Here is a 16,189-nt window from a genome sequence, read left to right as displayed (position 1 = left end):
ATTTATTATCTTTGTATCTAGTTAAGATATAAAATTTTATTGTAAATTGGGCAAATAAACGATGTTTTATTATTATTATTATAAAGCATTTTTTTTCATTTGATTTAATTTCTTATATGAGTTACTTACCAGGCATAGGCAAATTGGTGTTGAGTAAAAATGGTTGTACGCTGGGCGCCGCCAACTCTAAGGGTGATTTTCCTTTGGCGTTTTTCGCGTGGATGTCCGCTCCTTTATCTATTAATAATTTGATTAACTTCAGATGGCCGTTGATGACTGCGTCGTGCAACGGTGTATCGTTATCCAAACCTTTTAAAAACACATTTATAAGGAGTTTTTTTTAAGTATTTAATTAATTTAAGGGTAATTTACCACCTTTGGCATTAATGTTTGCACCAGCCTGCACTAAACGAAAAGCGACTTCGTACCATCCATGGTTACACGCTTCGTGCAGAGGCGTCCAGCCTGTAAGTTCAAATTATTATATTTATTTGATTGTTCTCTACTACACATTTGTGATTTTATTTAAGAAAGAGACAATGAGTTTTATATAATTTCTTAGAGCGGCAGAGTCTATGGATAAAAAGAGAATGGATAAATATATATAAGACTGGCAGATGAGATCAGAACAGATCTGTATAAAAGTATAATTTAAAAATATAGTTATTACTGATGCTAAGGCTACAGGGCATAACAAAATTGCAATGCAAATATTCATGTGGCTAAAATAGGACTTTTTTCGCTTGTTGTACACAGTTATCTACACAGCTATGTAGGGTTAGAGTTTGATGATGATGAATGAACTCATCGAAATGCATAACTCTTAACGAAAGATTGGCATTTTTATTTGTGGAGATAAGTCTTCCCGCCCTTCCCAACCGGCTATAAAAATTTAAATTGTTTCTATGCCGTATGTTCTGTAGTTTGTATTTAATAAAATAAATAAAAGGGAAGCACAGTGGGACCCACATATTGAATTATTGAATCTTGCAGCGTGCGCACCACCTAAAAAAAAAGCTCTTCAAATAAACCAGAAGCCTTTGATCCTCATATTACATTAATAAAACCAATGCGTAATTTATAGTGATGTGTAAATAAAAAAATTAAATAATTAAATACATAATTCTTTTTTACACAACTTAGGTTGGTTGTAGCTTGGAAGTAGTAAATTGTTTAGAAAAATGTCTTGTTTTGACCCCATAAACACATCTTATACAGGGTGTTTCAGGAGGAAAGGGAAATATTTTGGAAACATATTCAGAACGTCAAAATAAGATAAATTAACCCATATGTTTTAATCCGATTCTTAACTGTTTCTGAAATAATCGGCTTTAAAGTTTTTTAATAATAATTACGTTCTCTGTATTTCTAACTCACGTTGCAGGTATTTCATTATTGTCTGTTAATACCTATTTTAAGATATTAACAGACTGATTTGGTAGTTTTGACAAGCATGGTTGTCAGTTTGATTGATTCTGAGCGTTTCAATTTGAAAAGAGCAAAGTTTCCATTACATAATCCCTCACCAAAGTTTTTTTTCCCAGTTTTTGCAAATGCTCAGGAAACAGGAATGTTTCCAAGCGTAAGAATTAATTCTGAACGAGAGGCGGGACTAAATGTGGAAAATTAGGAAAATGTTCTGGGGTCCGTTAAAGTTAAAGGGACGTCTAAAAAACGATTTTTTTTTGAAAATTTTTACATAGAATATTGAGTTTGAACATTTTATTGATAAAAAAGTGAGGATGAAGTAAGATAGTAAGGACTATGTGGTTGGCGCACATGTGGAGTTGGGATTGCAAAAAGGGATTAGAACCTTGGGTTGGCGCTAAATAGTGGGTTAGGTAATCGTTTGAGCCCTATTTAGGGACTGGGATAATAGTTAGGAAAAGAGGAACTATCGTGTTTGTGCCTGTGTATACACAATTAGGGGTGTGCTTGTATATGCGTGTGTACATACAAAATAAAACACGTTTTTTTTTTTTTAAATCGTACTTGTACAGTAGCCACTCCCAATAAATAATAAAATAATATTTTGTTGACGTGACATTTGACAGTCTTTGTTTATTTATGAATTAATCCGTATTTACATATTTGATATTCCGAATTCGCCTGTATAAATTTGTGGTTATGACCTAAAGAAGTGATGTAAATTCTTCTAAGTTATAGAATTTGGTTAATTAAGGCTTTAAATTTGAATTAATAGCGTATATAATGATCAACGTGATGGTTAGTCGCTAAAAGAGTGCAGTTAAACGGGCTGAAATTGTGCATTATACGTAAGTAGAAAATCCTTTATAATAAACTCAACATTCTATGTAAAAATTTTCAAAAAAAAAAATCTTTTTTAGACGTCCCTTTAACTTTACCGGACCCCATGTGGACGTTTGGAAGACACTTAGAAAAAACGGTCTTAAGCCTTTCCATATGCAACCGGTTCAACATCTTCAAGAGGCTGATTATGGCTTAAGGGATCAATTTTGCGAATGGATCCAACAAAATCGAAGCCTACATAAATACATTTTATTTAGCGATGAAGCTCATTTTACACGGAATGGAATTAATAACCGACATAATAAACATCGGTGGTCAGATGAAAATCCTCATGCCACGTTTGAACGAAACTTTCAACACTGATTCAGTGTTAACGTGTGGTGTGGAATGCTGAAGTTGTTTGGTCCTTTTGTATTTAATGATCGTCTTACCGGAGAAGAAGATTTACGCTTCTTGGAAGACCATTAAATACACATGTTGGATGATGTTCTGCTAATTGTTTGACACCGAATGGATTTTCAACACGATGGAGCTCCGCCTTATTTTAGTCGCCAAGTGCGTAATTTCTTAGACAATCGGTTTCCTGATCATTGGATTGGCAGAGGAGGACCTCAAGTTTGGCCACCAAGGTCACCAGACTTAAATCCACTGGATTATTTATTGCCTCTGGGGGTGGATGAAAGCTCTAGTGTACGAAACACCAGTAGAAACAGTAAAAGGACCCTAGAATCAAATTTTGAATCCTTCAAATATTAATAAAAACAATCCCCAAGCAATTAAGCGTTCAATATGAGCGCTTAACAAAAGGTATTTTCGAAAACATTTTTTGTTTATATTATTTGCTTTTAAAATAAAAAATCTTACAAAAAACTTCAGAACCGAACATATGGTTTAATTCATTTTATTTTGGCCTTCTGAACATGTTCTCAAAATATTTTCCCCTTCCTCCCGAAACACCCTGTATTTTGTATTGAATGTTGTCACACCCTGTTTAACTTTTCATTGTTGCTTATTCTTAAGGGAATAACTACTAATTAAATTAAACTAGAGGATCAGAGCACTACAACTAAAGCTGAAATTTAACATGGCGGACAAATAACAACACTGAAATCGTCAATCTTACCCCAGTTTTGCAAAACATATTAAAGCAAAGGATTTGTTTTTTGTTTCATTATTCTTTTTTAAACTGGGAAATCAAATTAAACGGTAAATTTACCGGCAAAATCCGCTACGTTAGGGTCAGCGCGATTCCCTAGCAACCTACAGACTTGTTCTACATCGCCTTTAATGGCCGCTAAATGCAAGGGGGTTTCACCTCTTTCGTTACGGTCTCTGGTTTTTGAGCCGCCCGAGCTGGGACTCCGGGATCCTCCCTCTCCCGACGAGGTCATTTGCATCAGGAGCGCCATCTGTTGACGTTCCGACATCGGGGCTACCAGGGGACCTCTTGTGCTACTACTCGAGGATTTCGGTCGTACATTTGCAGGCATTTCTTTCCTAAAATTAAACATTTTGTTAAAATAAATAAATAATGCCTTCTATTTTCAATACAAGTTTTATACAAAGCTGTAAAAAGAAAGGAAAACTTAGTGTAGAAAACTGACACAGTCTAGCTTCAATAGTTAGACAATATTTTAATGGTTTACTTTAAGTTAATAATAATAGAGTCCTATTTATTTCAAAATTAATTTTACAAAATGTTATAAACATAATTGGAAATATGATGAATTTGTAAATGTGTGTGTGATTACATTGAAAAAATATGCATATATCTAGTTCAGACAAAATAACATGTGTTCAAATATTATTAAACTTAGTTAATAATAGTACTTAATATAAACTACTTACATAAACATACAGGAGAACAATGATAAACACAAAAAAGTAAGAAAGCCTAAAAAAAAGAAAAGCGAAAGGAGGATTAATAGTTTGATATCTTGTTGCTGTAAGTACCTCAGGTCTACTTTAGCTAATTTTATTACTGCATATAAGTGTTATCACTAAATTTATCAAAATAAGCTTTATTGTTGTGAACAAATATTTGTTTTTAACAAGCTTTATATAGAGACGTTGAATTTTAAAAATTCCTTTCCTCTTCAAACAGGATATTTATCTTTAAATAGACAAATATTTAGCAATGCTTTTTGAGTGATCACAAGTGCATTCATAGATACATTGGCTTTTCAAACCTGAAGAAAACCTGTAACCTGAATCAATATAATTAAAACAAGAAAAAAAAAGATTCACACAATTGCTTATGTAACTCAACAGTTAAATAGTTCAGTTATTATACAGTATAGGGCTCTTGAAATCTCAATTGTCTCAAGTTACTTATAAATGAGTCTAGATCCTCATTCATAAGTAACTCAGCTTCATTATAGTTGTTGTGATGATAGTTGTGGCTTTACAACTGGCTCAAATGTATGGTTTTTATAGCACGTACCAAAAGATTAATTAAGATAAATAAGATTAAGATAAATAACTTTTATTCTTTCTAGTCCTTTTCCAGTGACTTCTGGGGTTCGTCAGGGTGCCCATCTTGCCCCTTTTTTATTTAATCTTTTTATTAATGATGTTGTTCATTGTTTTGATTATTGTAATGTGTTGCTTTTTGCTGATGATGTTAAGATTTTTAGAATTATAGACAGTAACTTGGCACATCATGAACTTTGTTCTGATCTTCACAAATTTGAATTATGGTGCAAGAACAATAGAATGGTCCTAAATGCTAAAAAATGCAAATATATTCAATTTACCAGGAGTTTTAGTCCACCATTTCATCAGTACCATCTAATGAGTTCACTTATTGAGAAGGTATCAGAGATACATGATCTTGGGGTGCTTTTTGATTGCAGACTAACTTAAAACTTAATATTCCTTGCATTGATATTAATTACAGTGAAATGTATAGATTGCTGAACATTGAAAAGTTGGAGACTCGACGTAAAAACTGCGATATTATCACAACATACAAGATTCTTGTAACAATGTAATACAGTCTCCTGAGTTGTTGTGACAGCTTAATTTAAATGTTCCTCCTACTACAGTGCTCAGACGGACTAGATTATTTTACCTTGAACAACATCATACACTGTATGGTGAAAACTGTGCAATAGGTAGAATGATGATTAACTCAAATAGTGTCAGTATAGATTTGTTTTATTGTTCTCTGAGTTCACTTCAACGAGTTTTAAAGTCTGCTTAAGTGCAATATAATTTTATATCTTGACTTTGCTTAAAGTGTGTCTTCTTTTCTATTGCAGTTACTCTGTTTTAAACCATTGTTGTCCTTACATTTGATTTAATTTTATTGATGTTACCTGTTATCTGTTATTTATGCTAGATATTTAATGATAGTACTAATACTTCAAGTGCTTTATTGCGATATAAAATCTGATTTTGTTGAATAATTTTATATACTATATTTATTTTGTAAATTGGTTAATTACCGTAATATATACTGAATCTGAAAGATTGATATCCACATCCAAAAATATGTTCCGGCCAAAACATATTTTTAGATGTATTCTTCACAAATGATTGCTCTACGGACCGTTGTAGATCTTTGGATCTAATTTTTGGTCCAGCCTTTTTTAGGAAAACACTGATTTACCTTATCACATTGCACATAAAAAAATAAGGTAAGTGAGTCAAGAGCCATTTCAACTAACCGAGGCTGTAGCAGAAGAAAAAGCTTTGACTTTTGCTCTGCTGTAAATTCTTTCTATATAATGAGTTAAGTCTATACAGTGTACCATGGATTCTTAGTATGAACAATTTCATAGTCAGAAATACCGGAAGAGAGTATGATACATGACACATCATGTAAATCTCTACACAAATAATCAACAGTAGTTGCACATGAGAATGTTATTTGTGTAGGAGAAAGAACATGCTGTTTTAAGTTGTAAGACTCTAAAAGAGAAGTACAATGTAGAAAAGTTATGTAAGTGAAGTTAATATTAAAGTCACCACCTAATATAATTTTAAAGTGTAGGGACAAGTGGGATAATAGAGAGTCAAGTTTGTCCAGGAATATACCAATATCTCTAATGAGTGGCCTATAAACACAAAGACCATATAAATCAAAATGTCAACAAAAATAGAGGGAAAATTCAAAAACTTTCTCCAACAGAAAGTTATCACACTTTATCACGGATTTTACAGAGAAAAGTTTCAAGAGTTTGATAAATTAAAAAAAACTGCTAAATCTGATTGCTGATTAAAATGTTTTGAATGGTTACTAATAGATAAATGAGCTTCAACTTCACTGGATTTATCTATAAAAAATAATCCCTATTGCAGTCAGTATTTAAGTTCAGTTGGATTACTTTGGTCTATTGTACCTCAATTGCTTAATGAAATATCAATTTCGAATATATGTGTTTACAATAATGATACCAAATCTTATCAAAAGTTACTTGCATGATTAGCTTTCTATTATTTTATGTGAAAATGGTGCATCAGGTGAAAAATTACCAAAAAATCAGATATGCTTTAAAAGAAACAAAGAATTCAAAAATATTTATGACTTAAATCAGTGGTTTACCCTTTAAAAGATATTCAGTTGAAACCCCTCAGGAATGCCAATGGCAATATAAAAATTGTGTAGAGGAAAATCCCTATCAATGCTTTGAAACAGCGTACTAATTTTCAGAAAAATATCTACAATATCAAATTTAAAAAAGTGAAAACTCACTTTTTTCAACTTTACCACCCTGTAGTGTAAAATCTAAGACATTTAAGACATATGTTCATAGGCACTTTTTTGCTTGATTTCAGCTGGACCCTGAATTTTGTCAAAATATTAAAAACACACCCTGTATAGGTAGTACATGAGATGTTTGATGATTTTTTTTTTAATAAAATGCATAACATCAGGTAATAAACCTGTTGGAAATAAATACTTTTTTTTGCACTGCCTCTCTTCTAATTATATTATATTTTGTAATGGTGGTTAATACTTACTAGTTTTGCATACTGTTGTCCAAAAAAGTTGTTGGATAAATGTAATTTTAAAAGCAAGCATGAACCAATATTAAACCATAGTATTTAAGCTTTGCTTGTAACAAATTATGGTTAATGGTGCAATGGTCAAATGCTTTTAAAAAATCCAACAACACCAACATGCTATGCTTATTTTTATCCGAGGCTCTAAATATTATATCAACAGTTACCATTAGAAAATGCTATTAAGTACATATTGTCTAGTTTAGCAACTTTTCTGAGAGTCTCACCTAAAATTATGGGCAAAGGCTTAAAATGTATGTAACCTTAACAGAAACAATATTCTGATGGTGGAGTAGTGGATTTTCAAATGGATTATTTAAAGAAAAACAAAAAAAATAATCTTACATTTGACTTAATCTAATATATATTCATTTTAATTGGACCTGGAACCCATTTTAAGGTTTTTTCCATAATTTCAGATATAAAGTCAAAGTATATTTTATGTTTTTTTGAAAAAAAAATTAAAATTAGCTTCTTTCACCATTTGAATATTGTTTCTAGTAAAATTCCACACATTTTAAGTGATTTGCCTATAATTTTAGTTGCTTATGTTTATTTTCAGGAAGTTGCTAAACTTCATGATCTATGCTATGCTAAAATTCATGAAAGATCTACAAAGATCATTACAAGGTGCAGGAGTAGAAGTTTTAGGCAAAGGTTTTGCATTGATCTGAAAAGTAACTTACTTGGATACAACAATTTAAAATGTGTGTTGTGAATAAATGGCAATGTCTAAGGAATAATTGTAACAAATATTGATACATGCCTTTGTAATGCCTAGTAATTTTGAAAAAGAAAACTATGTAACAGTTTAGTTAGTGGATGGTTTTAAGCAACTGTATGCTTTTTTTATTTTTACAGTGGGTTAAATTTTATTTGGTATAAGGAAAAGCTAACTGTTACCTGTGTTTGGTGATTTTGATATTTTCTTTGAAGTATTCAGGTCATAAGGCTCAAGAGCTACTTCTTGCTACTTCTAATGAATTAAAAGTATACTGTGACAATGAATAAATAAAGAAACAAAATAACAAACTCAAGGAAAAATAAAATTTACAAAAAATCTCAAATTTGACTAAATGCGAATCCAGAAAGTACGCCAGTCCGCCAATTGCTTGTCAACTCTCAACGTCACTGTCACTGTCATTTATGCAGCGTTTTCTCCTTGTACATTTAATAAATTATTTGTTTTTACTGTTTATTCCTGTTTATATATAAATTCAACTCATAATAGGAGTATTATAATAAAAGTGTACCTTACTGTCATATTTTTGAGTTTAAAATCTTGAATACTAGTGGATAACAAAACTTTTTCAAGCACAGACAGCCTAATGTAACAAATAGAAACCACCACAACGTCCTTCTACCAACCTGGGCAGAAAAAAAGTACCCAAACTTCCTTTTGACGTTGACATGGGGAAATTTATTTTAGTAATAGTGGCGAACGTGTTGCTCTTCCTTTTTGTTGCGTGAAATGGCGCCGACGTAAGTGTCCAAAATTGTTGAAACAAATCTTAATTCATCGGCCCTATAAATAATTAAATCCCCTTAAAAACATTTAAATTAATTTTTGAATAAACCAGCTTACAATCGCTAAAGGGTATTTTTTTAAAAATGCTCCTAAAAATACTTAAAATCCCCTTCGAAACTTGCCGTGTTTACCTTTTGTTGAAGTGCCTACATGTAACCTACAAACCAGTAAGTTTTCACTTTAATTTTTAGAGTCGAAAAGAAAACCAAAACGGTAAAGGGACTGCCAGCAGTACCGGAATCGGTGTTGAAGCACCGTAAGAGGCGCGAGGCCTCCAGGTCCAAGAAACTTCAGTCCGAAATCAAGAAAAAGAAGGAACAGATCCAGAAACGTAAAGATATCTTCAAGAGGGCCGAAGAATACGTTAAGGAGTACCGGCTGAAGGAACGCGATGAAATCAGGCTCATCAGACAAGCGAAAAATCGTGGCAACTTCTATGTGCCCGGTGAAGCAAAGTTAGCTTTTGTTATTCGTATTAAAGGTATCAACAAAGTGGCCCCAAAAGTCCGTAAAGTTCTCCAGCTATTCAGGTTACTTCAAATCAACAATGGAGTGTTTGTAAGGTTGAACAAGGCCACCATTAACATGCTGAGAATTTGTGAGCCCTACATTACTTGGGGCTACCCCAACTTGAAATCAGTTAGGGAACTGATCTACAAAAGGGGTTTTGCTAAGGTAAGGATTTATTTAGATTTGTTTTTCTTTGAAGGACATATTCATAGTGGTTTTAGTTAATTTTGTTTAAAACCACTTTCCATGATGTCCAATATTAGGTTGTTTTTTGTTCATGCTTTAGTAATGCTGATTGGCTAAAGCATTGTAAAGGAAACATACATTTTTATGCTCTTAAAGTGAAATACCAAATACCACTATTTTTTTAATATGCAATGACAGTCTTGTATGGGGAGGCAGAGGCTTTCCATGGTTTAATAATAGGGATCAAGAAGTTAAAGAAGCTCAAAATCCATAGTTGCAATGAATGTAAAGTTTTAAATACACATGATTCATGGGAACATTATAAGCTTTATATGGATAGGTTCAAGTGTGTATTAAGAGAGAAAGAAAAACTTTTTTATGAACAAAAAATTGACTGTGTTAAAGATAAATTAAAAATTGTAGTCATTAGGTCATTTCTGTTAAGAGACACTTGACACTTAGACTTGAGAAATTTAGTATTTCTACAGGGTAATAAGGTAATGTTCTGATGAAATAGATTTCATTTTTCTTAAATCTATGTTTCATATTAAGGGATATCCATTGTTGAATCTTATAAACTCAATTCTGAAATTTGGTAAAATGCCAAAAGATTGGCATTTACCAATGTCTAAAGTGCTTATTATTTTCCTATAAATATGCTTCCAGCAATGGAAAAATTAGTTGAATGAATTATTTCTGAAGAGTTAGCAGAATTTTGTACTGAAAATATGTTAAAAAATAATAAAGGATAATGGTCAGACCATTGGAGTTGTGTTCTTGACCCAAAATGAGCCTTTGAAACAACTGGGTATTGATGGAATAGTCTTATCTTTTTTTTGAATCTGACAGATATCAAATAGTCAAGTGTAATAATGTTTTTTTCTGAGTAATGGTAAACTATTTGCTGGGTTCCACAGGGAGTATCCTTGAGCCACCATTGTTTGCCTTGTATATCAATAACATAATAATATGAAGCTTGACACTTCGACAAATACATCAATTTCCTGATGACACTGTCATCTTTTTTAGCTCTAAGTCACATGAGGCCCTTTCTACTAGGATTGAGCTAAGTCGTGAATTTGAATTCACAGGTATAACTGTTAACACGATTTTCTATTCACTGTGAATATAACCTGTGAACGTGAATTCACGATTGAGCGCCGGTTGGCGAGTTTGCTTATCGTTTAGTTTAATATCATGGCAGTGAATTCGCATAATAATAGGAAAAGTATTACTATTCTGTGTTTGTGTTAAGGATAGTTCCTACCCAGATACAAATATTAAGGGTATATTTAGGGTACAAATATTAAAAGTAAATAAAAATTAAAGACAATATCATTGACAATAACAACGATTCATTGTTGTCACATTTGGAAAGATATATATTTTCATAGACATTTTTAAAGCTAATATCACGATGTCCTAATAAGAAATAATTGTCTTTAAAAGTTTAAAATAATGATGAAAACAAACATCTTTAATACTCGACCTTCCTCCGAAATACATTAATTAAGATATTCTATCATAATAAAAATGCAGTAAAAAAAATTAAACAAGCATGACAATATAAAATATAATGCATGTACAATAAAAGTAATTTATAAAAAATAATTCTTCTCTCGTTTTTCCCCACAAACGAGAGAGATGGATAGACGATGGAAGTGAGATAGTCTGTTTAACGACGGCCAATCGCTGACGAATGAATTACTTCTTTCGGCTAATTTTAACGCGCATTCATTTATCTTTATGTGAACGCGCCTTTCTCATTCACATTTTGACATTTCACAGTTTATTTGCAAGTTGTCATTAAGTCGTGAATGTGATTTTTTATTCACAGTGAATGATTCACAGGTAGTGAAATTTTGCTCAACCCTACTTTCTACAACTCTTAATAAGGAGTTAGCATTAGTTTTTTCTTGTCTGAGTCAATAAATTGAAACTTTATTTAATAATTTGTTAAAATCAAAAGGTATAATAATTCAAAAATCTAAAAAAGATGAAGAAATCTTTACTAGAAATGTTTGTACTAAAATGATTTAATTGTTTATTTTGAGTGTGTCATTGGAAAGGCGGTTTAAAAAATTGGGTTTTTGTCTTGTTTGTATAGGCTCTCTTTACAAAAAAACTAATTTTTAATATAATAAAGCAACAGTTTGAATACTTATCAGTCAATGCAACAGCATAACTTTCATGTAAACGTAAGAATATCATCAACTCCTTTTGGTCTGTTTGATAAGGGTCTGTCATTGTACAACATGCTGCTAAATGACTTAAAATTGGAGTCTTTGCAAAGAACAAAAGCAATTTAAAAAAAAAAAAACATTGGATTTGCAATAGTTATTATCTCAGTTACAATACTGATCTGTGTGGACTTCTGATGGTTAATATGAATGAAAAAAATTTTAAGTTATATATGTCTATGCATTAGGAATATTGCTATTTGGAGTGGGATTGAGATGAATTAGTCATTAATTAGTTACCTTTGGGTTTTTAGAATTATTTATGTAGGCATCATACCACTTTTTTTTTGTTTCAGACTGAATGTCAATGTCATCTTTATAAAAATTGTATGCTCTAATACAAAACTTCTAGGAATTAATATGGGATATTTGTTATATTTGATAATTTATTATCCTTCCTCAAGCACTTTGAATCCATAATATCCAAGTCAACCAAGACACTTGGCTTTATCTCCAGGCTGAGCCATGACTAAAGTACCTACTCTCGAATGTCTTCTTTTCTTTTATAAATCCAGGCTTGAATATGCCTCAATAATCTGGTCACTTGAATATAATAACACATTGGAAACCTTGAGATGGTTCAGAGGTTTTTAAAGATGCTTTACATTAAAACTCAAAAATCCTCCTCAAGGATGCCTAGAAGCAGATTTACTTAAATTCTTTAATATGCAATCACTTTTACCAGAAGAAAATATTTCTCACAAGTATTTTTATTTAAAAAACTAAACAAATAACTGTCCCTGGCTATTGAACAAAATTAAATTCCTAGTTCCTCTCCAATCAAGACTTCAGTTTCCTATTTATATCATGTGCACTACTCATAACAATGTTTGCAGAGGTTTTGTTATTTTTAATACCTACCTTACAGAAATTAAAAAGCATCTATTTCAGATCTTTACTTCCTTTACTGTTGAGTTAACCTCAATATATATTCATATATACAGGGTGCCCCGAAATTCCATCGCAATATTTTACCAGCCGCATCTTTGTCTAAAAATAAGACAGACAAAAAGTCCATATACAGTATGGGTCAAAAGTGCATAATTTTTAAGTTACAGGGTGTTTTATGAATCATGTTAAAGATGGTTTTTTGTTAATATATCCGGAACGCCTAGTTCTAATCTTTTGAAATTTTCAACATTTACTATTGGTTTTATTAAAACCTGATATTGCAATCATTTTTGCCAAAATGTATACAGGAAGTGGTCGGTAAAGTTTAAATTGTTAAAACTTTTTTTTCTAGCAACTCTGTGATAATTTTGGTATTAGAATTCAAAAGAACAAACATTTTTACATAAAAAAGGTGCTCTTGTCTAATTTCGATAGGAGCTTCAGTTTTCGAAAAAATTAGATGTAAATGTTTTGCAAAGAGAACGCGTAAGTTATTTTGGTAACAGTTAATAAAATTAAAAAGCATCTTAAAAATCCGTTGGGGATAAACATGACCTAAGACTATCACAAATACTTTATTTAAGATCAAAAATTGTTTTTCGAGTTCAATTGTTTTTTTTTTTTTAAATGTAATTGAATAGGTAAAAAAAGGAACAATTAATTTATTACGTTAAAAAAAAAACATAAAAACACCAAACAAAAAATCACAAATTACAACAAATGTTTAAAGTGGTTTCCATTTTGCTCAAGACACAATCTTGCCCTACGCGTTATAGCGGCAGTAGCCCTTAAAACAAAAAATGGATTTCTCTTTATTTCATTAACAGCCCAATTAATCCTTTGCATCAGTTGTTCACGGGTATTTATCTCCACGGCATATACCAACTCATTTAAGTGTCCCCATTAATAATAATCTAACGAAGTTAGATCTGGAGATCGAGGAGGCCAATTTGTAGGACCACCTCGACCAATCCAACGTTCAGGAAAATGGTTATTCATCCACTCACGCACATTGCGACCAAAATGAGCAGGTGGCTCCGTCTTGTTGAAAAATCATGTTTTGGCGTAAGATAAGAGGAACCTCTTCCAGAAGCTCCACAAGATTATTTTCCAGCATATGAAGATAATTCTCCGAAGTTAGCCGATTGGGTAATTCTATCGGGCCAATAAGTTGGTCCCCGATTAATCCCGCCCACAAATTTACCGAAAACCTTCTTTGAAAATTACTACGCCTTATGGCTCTTGGATTTTGATCTGCCCAAAAATGTATATTATGCATGTTAAATGAACCATTTCATGTGAAAGTGGCTTCGTCCGTCAATAAAATGGAAGGAATTAAGTTTGGATTATTAATTACCCATTCAACCAATTATCAATTACAAAATTGGATCCTCAACGGAAAATCGTCTGGCTCTAAATCTTGGACCCGCTGGTAATGAAACGGATGTAACCATTGGAATCTTAGCATTCTTCCAATCTAATAAAAATTAAATTTCTATCGTAACAATAAGTAATTTTTTTAATTACTTACTATAGAGCGAGGGATATGTGTGGCTCTTGACACATTTCTTATACTTGCCCCCGGATTTTCTTCAAAAACAATTAAAACATTTTCTAAATTATAATCTTCTTGTGGTCTGCCTTGTCCATGAGCTCTTTGAAAACTTCCGTTATTGCATAAATTTCGGTGAGTGTTTATAAAAACTTGACGATCTGGAACATGTCTTAGGGGAAATCTTCGGCGATACTCACGGACAGCCGCTAAAGAACTGCCATTACACAAACCATAAACAAAATGCATGTCAGCTAACTCTTGATTTATAAATCTATTCATAATTTTTGAAAAATGAATCACAAAAAAGAACTAAACCAACAAAACATTAAACAAAATTTAACAAATAAACTAATTGTCAACAAACACAGCCAACTATTATTTTACAAGATGTTATTTGTAGATATTTTTTAATATACCAATTCATGATTTATTAATAATTGATTTTTTTTGGAAAACGGAAGCTCCTATCGAAATTAGACAAGAGCACCATATTTATGTAAAAATGTTCTTTTCAATTCTAATACCAAAATTATCACGGAGTTGCTAAAAAAAAAATTTTAACAATTTAAACTTTACCAACCACTTATTTTACACGACCCTGTATACATTTTGGCAAAAATGGTTGCAATATCAGTTTTTAATAAAACCAATAGTAAATGTTGAAAATTTCAAAAGATTACAACAAGGCGTTCCGGATATATTAACAAAAACCATCTTTAACATGATTCATAAAACACCCTGTAACTTAAAAACGATGCACTTTTGAACCATACTGTATATGGACTTTTTGTCTTATTTTTAGAGAAAGATGCGGCTGGTAAAATATTGCGATGTAATTTCGGGACACCCTGTATAATATATTGTTTTAGTAAATAAGAGTATTATTGTTGATTAGTAGCTGTTTTGTAATTGGAACTTTCTTTTTAGAAGTTGTGCTAAATAAATAGATAAATATTTAAATGTAAAGCAATTCAGAACCGTAAATATAGGCTGAAATATCCTAAACCTCCTTCACTTTTTCCCCTTCATATAAATTAGATTAAATGTCGACAGACTATTTATTTATTATAGACGATTTTTTTAAGAATGATTTGACGTCGTTCATGTGAAATTTGTATTTTTAGGTTAATGGTCAAAGGATAGCAATTACCAGCAATCAGATCATTGAAGATAGATTGGGAAAATCGAACATTATCTGTGTGGAAGATTTGATCCATGAAATCTTCACTGTAGGCCCTAATTTCAAATATGCCTCAAACTTCTTGTGGCCATTTAAGGTAGAGTTAATTTTTTTTTAATTTATCACTATTGATTCCAACTTGATCTGCATGCTACTAATATTGAAAATACTCATAGTAGGGTGTTAAAAGACTGTTGGGAAATTATTGTGTTGTCTTACCATATTTGTCATTTACATGAAAATGTTATTGACTATGACGTGGACAATCAACATTTTCTTATATAAAAAAAGAATTTTATGTTTTTTTTTTGTTAAAAAAATAAATCATTGTTATTGTTTTTAGCTAAACACTCCAACTGGTGGATGGCGCAAGAAGAGCAACCACTACGTTGAAGGTGGTGACTTTGGTAATAGGGAAGACAAAATCAACGAGCTTCTCAGGAGGATGGTTTAAATACCTTGACATGTTTTTAATAAAGTTTAGAAATAAGACATTTCTAGTTTTTTATTGTCCTATAGTTATTTTAGAAAAAATCTTAAAACTTTGATAATCTAATTGGCTTGACAACCCTGGGTTATAGATTCTAATTATGTTGCGTTGCGGTTTATACCACTGATTTATTTATTAACGGGTCAAGCTAACTAAACTAGCTCAAGTAACAAAAAAAAAGGATACACAAATTCATTAACTGGTAACTTTGATTATAAATAAAGGTTGAAAGAAATCGAGGTTATGTAACTCATTGCTTACTTCGAGAAATTAATTAATTTTTGACATAGTTTTTCCTGTAAAAAGGTATATGAAAAGTTTGGATGGA

General features: G+C 31.6%; 2 protein-coding genes across 5 annotated transcripts in view; one reads left to right on the top strand and one right to left on the bottom strand.

Annotated features, from left to right (window-relative positions):
• Nucleotides 1–8,381, bottom strand: part of LOC126735170 (ankyrin repeat domain-containing protein 12-like) — a 122,965-nt gene extending 114,584 nt beyond the window's left edge. The window contains exons 1-4 of one of the 4 annotated variants that reach the window (XM_050439120.1): nucleotides 8,185–8,381; nucleotides 3,488–3,768; nucleotides 373–465; nucleotides 130–309 (exon numbers count right to left, since the gene is read on the bottom strand). In XM_050439120.1, coding sequence (XP_050295077.1) covers nucleotides 130–309; nucleotides 373–465; nucleotides 3,488–3,761 — 547 coding nt within the window. In that variant the 5' untranslated portion in view covers nucleotides 3,762–3,768; nucleotides 8,185–8,381. The remainder of the gene's footprint in view (nucleotides 1–129; nucleotides 310–372; nucleotides 466–3,487; nucleotides 3,769–8,184) is intronic. The other 3 variants (XM_050439127.1, XM_050439136.1, XM_050439141.1) reach the window with 3 other exon arrangements.
• A 225-nt stretch (nucleotides 8,382–8,606) lies between these two features.
• On the top strand, nucleotides 8,607–15,865 carry LOC126738708 (60S ribosomal protein L7). The gene is made up of 4 exons (XM_050444151.1): nucleotides 8,607–8,763; nucleotides 9,001–9,484; nucleotides 15,316–15,468; nucleotides 15,715–15,865. The coding sequence occupies exons 1-4, from the start codon at nucleotides 8,753–8,755 to the stop codon at nucleotides 15,823–15,825; spliced, it is 759 nt and encodes a 252-aa protein (XP_050300108.1). The 5' UTR covers nucleotides 8,607–8,752; the 3' UTR covers nucleotides 15,826–15,865.
• The last annotated feature ends 324 nt before the right edge of the window (nucleotides 15,866–16,189 follow it).

This window comes from Anthonomus grandis, chromosome 1, assembly GCF_022605725.1.
Source record: "Anthonomus grandis grandis chromosome 1, icAntGran1.3, whole genome shotgun sequence".
NCBI classification, from domain to species: Eukaryota; Metazoa; Arthropoda; class Insecta; order Coleoptera; family Curculionidae; genus Anthonomus; species Anthonomus grandis.
The sequence above is the reverse complement of the archived record's forward strand: the minus strand, read 5'-3'. Positions and strand labels throughout refer to the sequence as shown.

Excerpts from the sequence above, each read along its gene's own strand:
- LOC126738708 (XM_050444151.1), top strand. Across the intron at positions 9,485-15,315 it reads ACAAAAGGGGTTTTGCTAAG|GTTAATGGTCAAAGGATAGC; the intron begins GTAAGGATTTAT and ends TTGTATTTTTAG. Across the intron at positions 15,469-15,714 it reads ACTTCTTGTGGCCATTTAAG|CTAAACACTCCAACTGGTGG; the intron begins GTAGAGTTAATT and ends TATTGTTTTTAG.